This window comes from Petaurus breviceps, unplaced genomic scaffold (genome assembly GCF_028583685.1).
Source record: "Petaurus breviceps papuanus isolate PSGF00001 unplaced genomic scaffold, PetGlider_PUasm1.0 90205, whole genome shotgun sequence".
NCBI classification, from domain to species: domain Eukaryota; kingdom Metazoa; phylum Chordata; class Mammalia; order Diprotodontia; family Petauridae; genus Petaurus; species Petaurus breviceps.
The window spans coordinates 1,080,537-1,095,466 of record NW_027187196.1 but is presented as its reverse complement, the minus strand read 5'-3'; the positions used below and the strand labels follow the sequence as shown (position 1 = coordinate 1,095,466).

General features: G+C 42.9%; 1 protein-coding gene and 1 long non-coding RNA gene across 3 annotated transcripts in view; one reads left to right on the top strand and one right to left on the bottom strand.

Moving 5' to 3' along the window:
- Positions 1 to 13,241, top strand: part of LOC138176827 (uncharacterized) — a 231,994-nt gene extending 218,753 nt beyond the window's left edge. The window contains exons 3-5 of the long non-coding RNA XR_011172393.1: positions 8,560 to 8,609; positions 10,862 to 10,948; positions 12,103 to 13,241. This is a non-coding gene — a long non-coding RNA (uncharacterized lncRNA). The remainder of the gene's footprint in view (positions 1 to 8,559; positions 8,610 to 10,861; positions 10,949 to 12,102) is intronic.
- DACH2 (dachshund family transcription factor 2) overlaps positions 1 to 14,930 on the bottom strand; it is a 138,789-nt gene that overhangs the window by 37,834 nt on the left and 86,025 nt on the right. The window contains exon 6 of one of the 2 annotated variants that reach the window (XM_069107741.1): positions 11,382 to 11,504. The exons of the other annotated variant lie outside the window; for it this stretch is intronic. Within the exon in view, the coding sequence (XP_068963842.1) occupies positions 11,382 to 11,504 (123 nt within the window). The remainder of the gene's footprint in view (positions 1 to 11,381; positions 11,505 to 14,930) is intronic. 2 annotated transcript variants of the gene reach the window in all.

Sequence of the window (14,930 nt, the reverse complement as noted above, 5' to 3'; positions counted from 1 at the left end):
GGAATAAATCAGCACATAGAATTATGTACGCTGTCTTGTCTCTGCAACATGAATACCATCAGGTTGGTACTTCTCCCCCTGAAACTGGCTGAAGCTTTATTAAGGAAGTAGGCATCTATGAGCAGTGTTCAATCCCACAACCCTCACCACATGCACCAAGGTTATTTTTAGATGCTGTCTATTGCCATCTGGCAAGCAAGCTTACTTTGTGTGCAACAAAAACTTTCCAAGCTCCAAGCCAGGGGGAGCCACCAAGGCCAGTACGCGTTCACACACCATTTCTATTTCATGCTCAAAACTGATTCTTTCTCATCATCTTTCCTCGCTAGTCTCCTCTGCTCTTCTCGTTTCATTTAAACTCTTCTCATTTAATATTTATCTCAAACCTCATGATTTTTGTCAAAGAGAATTATTGAGCACCCAGGTGTGCACTGCCCTGTCACACAAAGGATAAGCCTTTCCCAGGGAGGCTCTGGGGCTGCCTTCCAGAATGCTGGCTTTATGAGAAAGCCCTTTGGATGGCAATGCTTCCCAAACCTTCTTGTATTAGATAGCAGGCTCCGAGGACACCAACATGAGCAGTACTGATCCCTTGGGGAATGGACAATTGTGGCCTAGGCTGAACGGGATGGAGAGACCTCAAGACATACCCTGAACAGGGATTTTCAGAACAAACCCTGCACTTAAGCTGTCACTTATCTCTCTAAAACATGGAATGCAGGAGAACAAACAAAAAAAAACACATATCAATGTGTTGCTGGAAGCTGGGGCTCCAAAAGTTTTCAGTCATTTTGGTTCTGGTCAGTCAAGCTCTTACTCAACTTTATTGTCCTCTTGTGAAGGGAAGGGGCAGGGATTCGGATTTATGACTTTATCAGTATGGGGCATTCCCAGGTGGGCACTCCCTCTGCTGAGGTGGAGAGTTATCAGAGGCTTTGAGAAGCCAAGTGACTTGCCCAAAGTCACTCAGCTAATAAGTGTCCGGGGTAAGACTTGAACTCGATACTTGGGCACTCTACAGCTGCCCTCCTATCTGCTATGACTCATAGCAGAAGTCAGAATGTGTCAGAGGCATGATCTGAACCCAGGTCTCTTTGGCTCCAGCCACTCTGGCATGCTGCCTCCCTACAGAAGAGCCCATGAATGAGACAATCCAATGAAAGATGGCTTTTAGAATCATTGTTATGGAAGGCAGACATGCACCAACTACTTAAAGATATTTGGTAACTTTATTTTACCATGATCATATCAAGTAGGGTGCACCTATGTGGCATAGTGGATAGTGTTCTGGGCCTAGAATCAGGAAGACTCATCTTTCTGAGTTCAAATCTGGCCTCAGATTCTTCCTCTGTGACCCTGGGCAAGTCACTTCACCCTATTTACCTCCATTTCCTCATCTGTAAAATGAGCTGGAGAAGGAAATGGCAAACCATTCCAGTGTCTCTGCCAAGAAAACCCCAAATAGGGTCATGAAGAATCAGACATGACTGAAAACAACTTAATAGCAATAATATCAAATTAATTCTGTGGTACTGGAGGTAAAATTAAGTTATTAAAAACATGACTAACCAGATCCTTCTCTCTCTCTCTCTCTGTCTCTCTCTCATATCTCCCCTCTCCCTCCCTCCCCTCTCTCTCTCCCCTCTCCCCCCCTCTCTCTCTCACACACACACATATGTGTGTGCATCACTATATATGCACACTTATGTGTGGAGATACATAGACTTTTTTTCCAAACACACCTGTGATTACACATTCAGTGAGGAAATTCCCTTTGCCAATGGAAAAAGACATCTGCTCTGCAACGTATGGTCTTCAAGTGCTGCCTGGGTCATTGGAAGGGTAAAGGCTTTGCCCAGCATCCCCCAGCCATTAGGCACCCTGACTGCAAGGCCAGCTTGTTGTCCACTGTGCACAGCGATTCTATGAATGAGTGGCCAGCGATAGCCAACTGGTTTCAGGTACAGTTGGATTCCATCCTTATGTAACACAGTCCTGCATTTCCCACGGTCCCACTTGGCTAACATTTAGTCTCTTTTTTGAGTATATGTCCTGGTCCCTCCTCTTTTAGGGTTATTTGTTTGTTTGTTTCATAAATCTCCTAATAACTGGCTGGAAATAACCTTTCCTACTCCTTTTTTTAAATTTTAATTTGTTATTTTTTTGCCTTTTGGAGAAAGAAGGTAGGGCAATTGGGGTTAAGTGACTTGCCCAAGGTCACACAGCTAGTTTTGTGTTAAGTGTCTGAGGCTGGATTTGAACTCAGGTCCTCCTGACTCCAGGGCCGATGCTGTATTCACTGTGCCACCTAGCCGCCCCGCTACTCCCTTTCCTTACTTCCCTTCATTATTCATTTCCTCTTTGGTATCTATCCTTATGGGGCTGCCTGAACTTGGAGGCTTTTTTGCAAACATTCAGATTCACCTTCTGGCCTTGGATGGCTGTCTTCCCTGTAACCATAATCAACAAGTAGAAGAAGGATAAGTTACTCGGCTTAAAGGGATCCTCAGATGCACCTTGGTCCTCCTTCCTCTTCGGGAAAGACCAGGCTGTGTGGCACAATGGAAAGAGCAGCAACATATTTCAAATCAGAGGACACTGTCCGTCTATATGACACTGGGTAAGTCCCTTTTCTCTCTACATTTGTAAAGTTATGGTTGAGCTGACCTATGAGATCTCTTCTGGCTTTGCATGTGTAGTCCCCACAGCCGAACAAGAAGAGTACAGTGATTTATGGGAGGTCATTTTGTCTACTTGATACTTAAGGCAAAATTCCAACCTGGAACCCTCAGAGCAAGTAAAAGCTCTCAATCCCGCCAAAGACAGGGGGAGCACATAGGGCTTCGGTTTGCTGGGGCTTGGTAATTATTCTTTGTTTATTTGACAACTGAAGAAAATCAGTTATAAAGGACAGTTGGACTATGATCTCCTCCCTTGCTGAGACAGTATAAATATATCCCACGTCATCCATTAAGGCCAAATAGCAAAAAAAAACAACAGAGGGATTAATCTCTGCAGATGTAAAATAGCCTTCATAAAACAGAGGTGTATAATAGTCAAGAACAAATTACTCAGGCTGACTTTAAAGAAAGAGTGTCCTTAATGCAGCATTACTGTCAGGATACTGCCATTCCCGCTGGTGCTGAGAGCACGGCCTCGCAAAACACTATAACCTGCTCATATGGTAAGATATCTTTTTGCAACGGAGTGTTTGTGTCCAAGCAGATAGAAGGTTTTTAGAGAATGCACCCAGGGAGCCATAAAAGGTGTAGGAAACATATTTCTCCATGGTATTTTAGTACTTCGAAAAATTCAATCACTGCCACCCCCCCCAAAAAATGTTGCTGTAAACATCCGAGGAGCCTTTTAAAAGCAGCCTTCCCACAGTACCTGCTTACTGCTGATCTGAAGAGATGAAATGTTCCTCTCTTCCAAAGCTAAAGTTCACCTTTGAATTTCCTTTTCAAATTAGAGATCATTCCCAGAGAACAAGATCATTGCCCCAGCAGGTTTACTGAGCTATACGGAAGAATATTGCAATCCCAAATCAAGACTAGAGGCCTTTCCCAAATGGAAATGGAAGGTGCATTATCAATGCTAGCACGGATTTTAAAAATCTTGCCATTTCTTGTATGGATGTCTAGAGTCCTTCACAGAAAATTTCAACATAGAGTATATGCCCAGATTCAAGTAAGTGCTAACCTGACCAAATCTTTATCATCAAGTCAACAAATCATCCCATACTTCTTAAGGGTGTACCACTCATGCACCAGACACTAGGCTAAGTCCTGGAGATACAAAGAAAGGCCAAAACTCCCTCAAGGAGTCCACACTGTGCCAGGGATTCCCTGTGTGGCACAGGGTCCTTCCAATGACGATCTAGCCAGTCGGCTCCCTACTGCGCTGCTGGCCCCAGCGTGTCCTCCCAGGAACACCGTATTTCTTCTTAATACACCAAGCTCCTCTGCAGTGCTCCCTCCCTTTTATGTGTTTTGTTCCTTTTGAAGAAGATGTGCCTTTCCACAGCCATATTCTGCTCATGGATTCCGATGCCATTTCTCTGCCAGACCTACAAGGTCGAGTGATCATTCCTGACATAGGATCTCGGGTTCATCTGGCAATTCTTAGCTCATATGGTAGTTTTATGTGTTGCTACATAAGGCCATGGAATTGACTGCTAGTCCATTTCTTGGATTTCATCTTCTGCCTTACGACTGCTTTCTCCCTAAACTGGTATCCTCCATTGAAACTAGACTTAGTATGTGGGTATATATGTATGTGTCTAGATGTATGTGCACATGTGTGCATGCCATTTTCTCTCTTCCACTTCCACTTTGTCAATTTAAAGCCCTCATGATGAAAATTTCAAGATTCCAGGAAAATACAATTTTTTACCTGCTCCTTCTTAGGACATGCTCCACCCCTGGGCAAGGCCTCCAGTCTCCTGGTCCTCCTTATCTGTCCTGTATACTGCCATAGAATCACAGCAGCCCATAACTGTGAGGGGCCTCTAAGGTCATCCAATCCAGCATATCTGAACAAGAGACCCCTCTGTATCATATCCAAGAAGTGGTCAACTGAGCCTTTGCTCAAAGATAGGGGTGCGGAACCTTCAGCTGGCCTCAAGGCCACATGTGGCCCTCCAGGTCCTCAAGTGTAGCCTTTTGACTGCATCCAAGTTCGACAGAAGAAATCTTTGTATTAAGGAGATTTGTTCTATGAAGTTTGGATTCAGTCAAAGGGCTGCACTCGAGGACCTAGAGGGCCACATGTGACCTCGAGGCTCCAGGTTCCCCACCCCTGCTCAAAGACCTCCAAGAAATGGGAGCTCCCAACCTAAGTAGTGCATTCTACTTCCAGATCACTCTGACTGTTGAATGTTTCTACTCTGAAGCTGTCTTTGGCATCTGTGGGTTGAGAAGTCTGTAAAGTGCAACAGCTGCCAATGATTCAGCCCTCTGAGGCCTGTTCTAGTCCCAAATGTCACGGCATGGGCCATGCTGGGCTGCATTCCACTCCAAGCCCGGTGCGATAGACCCTTCCTGTGGACCTTCCAGACTGTCTTGGGCTGGCTATCTGAATGTTTCACTCTGTCATTTTGTGGCTTCTGCTGCTCTAGAATTTGTTTAGAGTCATTTTTAACAGGCATTTTGAGAGGTTTGCAGGGAGAACTCAAGCAGGTCCCTGTTTCTACTCTACCTGTCTTGGCTCCACCACTCCATCCACAACTGGATGTTGCTACTTTCATGGAACCCAAATGCTCCTGGCTTCTAGTTCTGCCCTCTGGGGCCAAGCAGAACTGGTCTAATTCTTCCTTCCAAGGAACAGTCTTTTAAATTCTAGGAAGCTACTACCGTGTCCCCCCACCCCCATCTCCAGCCCAAACAACTCCAATATTTAGCCATGAAATTCATCTTCCTTCAACACAGTTTTAATTCGATGACTCCCTTCCACAAAAGCCTTTCAAACTAGTGTCTAGAGTCCATCCTCCTTAACCTGACATTTCAGATGATCTCTTCTTTGTTCCAACACACCTTTCCAATCTTCAGCTCCTCTTCTACAAGGATATAAAGTAGTCTACTGACTGCTTCCTTAACATTCTTGGAGATTCTCTACCTTTGAGGTTTTGCTCCTGCCATTCCATCTGCTAAGAATGGCCTCCCTTTATTCTTCTCTATCTTTTCTATCAAAAACCTACCCTTCTAAAAAAAACAAAACCTACCCTTCTTTCAATGCCCAGTTCAGCCAAGCCTAACTTGACTCTGAAGAAACCTCCCCCTCTGAACTCTTGCGTCATTTTTGTCTGTCTCATCCAGTTAGCTACGCCTTGACCTCTTTTCTTTTGTTTACTGAACTAGCTTTTCAATCCCATCTTGTTAATTAACTTTTCACCTGTTTATGGAATGTCACCTCAATGATCTTTTAAGCTCCTTGAAGGTGAGGGTTATGTACTACTTGATTTCTTCCACAGTTCCACACAAGGCAAGTTGGCCTACAACCTTGTAGCTCTGTGACCCCCTTGGAATTTTCCCATGATCCCTCATTTGGCCTATGGTTAGAGCAGAACTTAGTAGACTGTGTCCCTGTCTTAAAAGTTAAGGAAGATAAGTATATGAATGGGACTCTGAAGGACTATCCCAATCCAATCTCCTTTTTCCCTTATGCCAAATAACAGTCACTATGTGTACATAGTCAAGAGCTAAACGCTGCTGCTGCAGTGAGCTGGCAGTCACAGCTTGTGCTTTCAGAGTTTACGATTTAAATGGCTTTTTGTTAAACCTTGAACATCAATATTTGATATTTATATGTTAACCCAGAGCTATTCGCGAATTAAAATCTCATTTACAATTTTTAATACTGAATTTTTCAATTATATTCCATAAATATTATGATACCTCGCTCTCTCTTTGGATCAGTGAACACATTTCAATTTCTAAACCTAGACTGGGTTACACTTCACCCACCAAAAAGACCTTTCCCCCACACACATTCACACCTATTTTGACCAATTTCACTTAATCTGTTTGTCAGTTCAGTGGGAAGTGTATTAATTCTGAGGGAAACAAAGCAAGCAAAGCGTTCCCAGGAACTGCCATTTTTCTTCCTGCCTGGCTAGTCTGGTGTCCACAGACAAAGAGGCCTATGGGAGAGGCATGGCTAGATCCCAGACTTGTGTCATCATCACACCTCTCCAGGCCTCAGTTTGCTCAACTCTCAACTGTAAGGGGCTAATAGTACTAGTAATAGATGTGACACAAGCAACGATGGCCAGAAAATGGCCTAAAGCCTTGCTAAATGTCATCAGAACCAGGCTCATCACATTCAGAGTCCTTAAAGACCCTTGCCGAGGTGCAGGTGAAACCCAATTGCTACGAAAAATTCTACTGTTACACGTGTGAATTCAAATCAGGGAGGCCGAGTATGAAGAGGCCCTCCCTGGAACTGAGTTGTAAGGGGCAAGATTCTAATGTTGTTCATTCTGCCCTTTCTTTTTCAAACTCCCCCCCCCCCCAGTTTAGGAAAAGAGCTGACACATCTGTTCTGGGTACCTTAGGGAAAAAAAATACTTGATGACCCCCCCCCCAGCAATATTCTTTAGATGTGGAAATAAATGTTCATCCTTTGCTGACTGTGTTTCACTGCCTTTTGTCTCCTTGTCTCCCTCCAGTGTTGCTCAGATGCAATCTTTTATTCCTTGTCCAGACTAATTTGGAAGATGCCAGGCTAGACTCCAGCTGAGTGCTGCAATCTAGGGCTGAACGCACGTTAGCCTGGTCTTTATACACCGTGAATTAACACGATGCAACTTAACGGTTTAGCTGAAGATTGTTACAAGGCAGGGCTCAGTTTTCTAATTTGAAATCCCACTTCATCTATTGTTTTTGTAAATTTTTTAAATTTATTGATGCTCTGTGTCACCTTTTGAGCTTCAAAGGTTTTCAAAAGGTTGCCACAAGCGAAGTGAACACAAATGTATCTGGAATATGAGTATAAACAGAACACAAATCAAATAGCCAGTCAGCCCCTAAAGACCCAACCCGCCGTTGAGCCTGCGCACTCGCCACCAATGTAAAGTTTACCTTCGAAGGCAGTGCTATGCTAAGGTGATTTTTCTCTTTTTTTTATAAGGAATCGCAAACAACCTCAATGAGAGGCGGCATCCTTTTATATCAGCAAGCATGGAGACCCTCTCAGAGTGAATGATTTGCCCCCAAAATGTCATTCTTGTTTCACAAACAGCTAAAATGACAGTTACAGATAAGATTTGGATAGGTTGGCCAGGCAGGCATTGTTGTGGAATGAAAGAAAGGCCATAGATCCATGCAGAGGCAAAGAATGGAGTGTAGGGCAACTGAACATTCCATTTGGGGTTGATTTCCACTGTGGTGTTCCACTGATTTAGTTAGGAGATCTTTGGGGAAAGACCTCTGGGCACTTTGATATACAACTTCCTTGTATAAAAAGCTGCTCTGATGTAAAAGCAGGAAAAGGAACCAGATGTCCCTTATAGGCAAATCCTTCCTCAGCTAGGAAAAAATTGTTCCTGTGATATTCTGGAGACTTCTTTAGAGTTCCAACTTTCTCAGTTTCACATCTTAGTGGGGGAAAGGGACATAAAAAATATTGATATAGATAGGATTATGGATGAAAAACATATCTTTTAGTGCCCAGTGTCTTTTCTAGTGTCAGGCAAAGGCTAAGAAATACAGCACATTTCCTTTCTTTCTGATATTTTTTAAGATGTTTTACTTTTTTTTTTTATGTGATCTACACATTGGTAAGAAGAAGATCTCTGTTAAGTGGCAGTGGGGGAAATCCTCATTAGGCTGAAGTAGGGGCACTATCAATCAAAATAAAAGATATCACCATGAAGCAGATGCTATCATTACAAATAATGTTGTGTGCATCACTCCAGTCCAACAATTGTTCAGAAGCCCACAAAGCAAATTCAATTCCACTGAGTAGGGCCCCAAATAGCAGTAGCACGCTCTGTGACAATGACGAACTCTGCAACAAAACAGCTGTCCTCACCATATTTATTTTGCTTTTTTAAAATAGGCGCTGACCGTGTAACTGATTATTGTGTTTCTGCTCACAAATGTCAGAGGGTAAGATTCATATTCTTTTAAACACCTTTAAAGACACTTATTCACTAGTGTTAGACTGGGTGATGTTATTTGCAGGGGGTTCCCCACCCCCACCTTGAGCCTCATTAAAAACCCACAAAATGAAAGAAAACCATTTTTGAAGGAAAGGATTGTTTGCTACATTTGCTGTACATGTGTTCATGGCTCTTTCTCTATGTCAAAACAAAAAGCAAAGACAAAAGCCCCCTAACTCTGTATTCAACAATGGCAGCTTGTTATGGAACCAGCTCCAGAATTAACAGAAAAACCTCAATTAGGACTATTTATAACTGACCTCTAAATAATTAACCAAGACTGTTGCGGGGAGGGGGCATTTATAAGGGTTGTTTAAAAAAATGATCTCAAAGTCTGTAGGAATTTTAGTCAGACCAATTTGGACATGCTGCCTCCATCCACTTATAGTAATTAGTTTGGCTCCCTCCACAGTCATGATGATAAGCGTGACCCCAGGGTTGACTGCTGGTGTCTCAGTCCCTGGAGGCTGCAGATGGATCAGCTGTGATATCATCATTACCAAGCACTCACCTCTTAATGGACAGCAGCTTGTTTCTTTCCAATTCACCATCCATACTCGCGTACTCAGATTGCAGAAATTTAGAACTGAAATGATTCTTCCTTACCATCTAGTCCAACCCAGCCCCAAAAGGAATCTCCACTACAACAAACCCAACAAGGAGTGGCCAGCTCCTCCCAGAAGACCTCCAATGATAGGTCTGCGTCACTTCCCACTGTGGCCCAGCTCTGATTGTTAAGCAGTTGTTTTGTTCCTGACATCAGACCAAATTTGATTCTTTGTTCCTTGTTCTGCTTTCTGGTGCCTCTTCCAGGGGACAGCCCTTCAGATACCCAGAGACAGTGCCACCTTAGAGCCTTCTCTTGTACTCATTTCTCAGATTTCTTCAAATGGCATTGGCCCAAGGCCCTTTACCATCCTCGGTGTGCTGACCTGGCCACTACCCAGATTACTGATGTCCTTTCTAAGCAGTGCACCCCAAACTGAAGACAATAGTCCAGATATGATCTGTCCAGGGCAGATGGATGGAAGGACTATTGCTCTTTTGATTCTGGTGACTTTACTGCCCTTTACTTTAGGTTGGGAAAAGTGAAAAGAAACCAAATTCTTGTGCTTTTCTTAGTAGATTCATATCCATTCTCAAATGTTTGAGTGACCCTTTTACTGCCTCCTTTTCTCTTCTGCCCTTTCCTCAGAATGGATAAATAGAGGTCGATCAGAGAGAAGGAGCCACTTGAGGTTTCTTTTCCCCCTCCTACTTTATAGGGAGAGGTTTTCCTGTCAGGAGAACCCATAAGTGAACAGGATCTCAAATTTAGAGCTAGCAGACACCTTCAAGTACACCTCTTCCAACCCCTTATTTTACAGATTGATTATTTATAAAAGATTGGTTTAACAATCTATACAGGAAAAACTAAAAGGATGAAAAGTGCCTCTGGTACAGTTTTTATTTTATTGGCCAATCTATCAGTTTCCTCCAACTATTAGGGGCAGGCACTGTGGATGGACGATGAACAATGGCCCAATTCTGAATGGGCAATGTTGTATGTGACTCTAAGCTGCTCCCTGGTGCAAAGATCCCACTTTATAACGTGTTTCATAGCATCAGAGATGGGGCAGCTGAGACCCAGAGAGGTAAAGGGACTTGTCCAAGTTGACAAGCATCTTCAATGGCAGAACCAGAGTTTGAACCCAGCTCTTCTGTCCCCCAATCCAGTGCTCTTTGCACTGAACTATGCTGCCCTCGATCGTCAAACTTAACGTCTCTAACTCTTTCATGTAAAAATGTTAAGGTCCTCGGGGACAGAGATTTTCATTTTTGACTTGACATCCTTAGCACTGACATGGTGCCTCCCACATAATCCTTAAGAAATTAAGGGGAGGGGGAGGCTAGGTGGCACAGTGAATAGAGCACCAACCCTGGAGTCAGGAGGCCCTGAGTTCAAATTTGACCTCAGACACTTAACACTTACTAGACATGTGACATTGGGCAAATCACTTAACCCCAACTGCACCTCTAAAAAAAGAAAAAAAAAAGAATACTATAAAAAAGAAATGCTTGTGGGATTGGCTCATCGGATTATGGATTTAGAACTGGAAAGGAACCCTTAGGAAGACTGAATTGGAAGCAATACAAATCAGTAGATTTAACTAAAAGGTATGGAGACCAGTGTTAACAATCAATCCCATTTCCTTATAGCCGGATCTTGAACCAGTCCATGCTTTGGGCCCTAGTTTCTCAAAGCATACACAGATGGTACAAGCATCAGAATGTCTTCACTGATGGGTGAGTGAGAATTTTAGAGAGTATCAGAGATTCTTTTCTCTGTAGTTCCCAATTCTTTAAAATGTAGTAAAATTCTATAACCATCAGAATGTAACTTGAGCACTGGGCTCACTTTTGCCTATCACATGATTTTTCCAATTAATACGAGCTATCCCAAATGGAAATAGAGTGCTGTCTTAGGAAAAAAAAAAACGAGTCCCCCCTCAGTGGGCAGCTTGAAGTAAAGGCTGGAGAAACCTCTTTGGGAGTACGGTATGGCCAATGTGGTGTCCTCCAATTCAGACATTATGGTTGTTTCATATTGTAGTTCTGAATTATTAAATGTATTTTGGGAGGAAATGATAGCTATGCTTATGGAACATAGGAACAAACTCGTTATCATTTCATATACTGCATTATTGAAATCTCTTATTGTTCTTATCGGACTATTCACCTGTTTGTCTTGGCGCCCACACTTGGCTGTAAGCATCTTGAGGCCAGGCTCCCTGTCTTAAGCGTCTTTTTCCTCCCCACAGTGACTGGGAATCATCAAATAGCTCTTGATTGAATAACAGAACTGAAAGATGGCAGAGAGCTCTAAGTTAGCTTCATTGTCCACATTCTTCAGAGAACCTGAATTCTTAAAAAGAAACATCTATAAAGAAGATGAGGCCCCAAGGACACTGGTGTTAAGGACCAGTCTTCCTTCTCTGGATGGCCTTGAGACTGGGCTCACAGGACATTGCCTTGTACACTTGGGGCACTTCTGTTCCAAGGAACGATAATGAGCTGAGCCTTACTTGTGGCCAAAGGATGATCCTTCCTTGGCCTGGGCTTTATAACCAGGATCCCCAATACTACCCGTTAGCTTCTCTATGCATTTCCAGTAAAATGCTGGGTTTGGTACATTTGTGGCAAGGCACAATGTTAAGGACTGAAGCCTAGGTGCTTAGAAGTATCGCAGGGGACCTTTATTGATGGAATAACCCCCCTCCCCCAAAGAACAGTAAGTAATATGCACACTGCCAGCAGCACCAAGAAACTGGGCAGTGACAGCTCTGGATAGCCTGCAGTCTTCAACATTAGTTTAGCCTTAAGTAGGTTGGTTTTAATAGCCAAATGTGCACTGCATTAGATCTGAACATTAAAAGCACCTTTCAAACTTAATTTTACAGAAATGTTAATGACCAGAACGAACTACTGAAGGCAGAAAAAGAAAAGTAATTATTTCAGCAGATGAAAGGAAACCACAAATGAAGGCTTGTGTCTGTAAAAGGAGCATAGGGACTTATCTCTCTGTAAGAAAGTGCCTTTAGTTCAAGACACCATGGAGATTTTACAGTTACTGTGTTTACACGGGAATTATTTTAATTTTGAGATGTGAACCCTGGGGGTATTGAAAAAAGTAGAGTTTTTACTCATTTTTAACTAGTAAGAGATTCATCTTGGAAAAAGAAGTGGTCTGAAAAGAAACAATGAGTTTCTAAACACCTAATATACAGTTGCTGTACAATGCTGATGAACGGAGGACATCACAACAGCTTGACTTTTAGGAAAGAAAATGATAAACGGAAGTACAGTTAGATGCTCATAAAAGACAAAGACCAAGTGTGTTCTGATTGAAGAGCATTAGCCACGCAAAACAACCTCCTGGCTTGTCCCCACTGCTCTGAAGAATCAAGAAGAAAAGCAAACTGAAAAGAAGATTACTGCCTTGGCCATGTCACCGTCATATTTATAAATAGATAATTAAGGGCAGTGGTAAAGCAGACTGAGAGTTGGCCTTGCAGTCAGAAAGACCCTGAGACATTTACTTCCTGTATTACCCTGGGCAAGTCCCTTAACCTCTCTGTTTCTCAATTTCTGCATTTGTAAAATGATGGTGTGACTTAATGGTCTCCAAGATTGCTTCCCCTCTAAATCTGTAAATCTATGATAATCACAACCCCCAAATGCCCAATAACCAACACTGTGCTGGGAGATCAGGAAAGACATGACATGTATATAAGCTTCACATGAACTGAGCCTATGAGGCAAAAATGAAATCAAAAGATATGACATACATATGGATATGTATGTATATATATTTTACATATACATGCACATATATGTATGAGTATATATATACAATACATATGAAAAATAAAATGTATCCTTCCCCTACCCATAGAATATGTGTATAGCTATCTGTCTATCCATCTTTCTATTTATATACATCAAGATTCCATTCCGTATGTATCCCAGGTATATCCAAATAAACAGAAGATAGCTGGGGGTGGGGGATCGGGAAAGACTTCATGTGTGTAAAAGGTGGCCTCCAAGGAAGCTAGAGGTTCCTAGGGGTAGAGATGGCATTTCTGAAAGTCATGGGCACTTACTCTCTCCTGGAATTGTGTTGAAAAACACAATTGAGGACAATGAAAATAAAAAAAAAACATTCCACCAAGCTGAGAGACAGAATAGTCCAAGGGAAAGGGGGCTGACTTTGGAGCTGGACAATATGGTTTTGATACCTAGTCCTGCCATTTGCTGACTGTTTGACTGTGGACAAATCATTTCACTTCTCTGTACCTCAGTTTCCTCATGTGTAAAAAGAGTGCTTTTGACTGGCTGATTTCTAAAGTTCCCTTCTTTGGTCCTACCTAATCGAATTCATTGCTCCCAATCATTCTGAAACATATAGCCTCACAACTTAGATGTGGGACATAGAGGCAGAGCATCTGGCACACGTACAGAAGTAGGTCAGTGGGCTTCTGGGTGCCCAGACAGACCCATCACTTTTGGTGCTATTGAGCAAGATGGACATTTTGATCCAAATAATGTGAATCGTGGCTCTTCCACAAAAGCAGCAATGTCATGAGAAAACTTGGGCTGCTGGTTTTGTAAACGTTGCATTTTCAATATTATAGTGTCAGTCTTCATTCACTCTCTGACAGGGCTGTCAATCAAGCTGCAATCTAGTTTTATAAGACTTTAAACAAAGATCAAGGCGGTGATACTGCTGAGTTCACATTATCTCCCCCAAGATAACGACTTACAGGTTTTCCTCTGGCCACATCAATATTAACTTTGCACTACCCTTCCAGAGCAAATAACAAGATAACCACTTTGGCATCCCCGATGGGCAGTGAACCCACAATTTCTAACTCTCTGTTGAACCCTGTGCCCACTAAAATGGAACGAGAGGACACACAGCCTGCTTGCCATCTGTCTTGAAATGTTTTACATGTTCTTTTTGCTTATAGCAATAACAGGATAAGGGAGCTAGACATACATGGGGCAGCATCATTTTGCTTCTGCCTTGAGTCCAATGGCAAATGAAAGGCATCCAGAATCAATTTCAAGAAGCTAATAAAATCAGTGGGGGAGAGGGGTAGAAATGTGTCTTTCGCCACTTCATTCCAGGAAGCCAGGCTGAAGAAGCAACCTGGATTTCTTCCTTTTTCCAAAATCTATGCTAATGAGGGCAGTGAAAAATCTGATAGAAAGAGAAGAAACCACTGAAGTGTGGGGCTCAAATGCGGATTTCTGAATAACGGTTTGGAATGTTGTAAAGACCCTGGCCTAACATTACCAGAGGTTAGTTATACCACTCAAACCCAGCTGACACTGAGGCAGTGGCATACTCCCCATGGATCGCTTCATTTGGGCTATCACTCAAGGGGCATCTCGGGAGCAGCACAGGCTACAGAAGCACTCGGCATTGACACACCTCTGGCAACGACAGAAGTGATGATGTGCGAAGCACTAGGGATACCAAGGTTCAGCAACAAAAACACCTGCTGTCAAGGAGTGTACACTCAACTGTAGCACTGTGAGATGAGGTGCTGGCCTTGGAGTCCAGGAACTAGACGTCCAAATTCTACTGCAGACATTAGGTGAGAGTCCCTGGCCAAGTCCCTTCACCGCATCTGAGTTTCAGTTTCCTCATCCGGAAAGTGGGGATGATAAAAGCACCTACTTCCTAGTGAGGTTCAAATGAGATCCCAAAGTGCTGTATCAG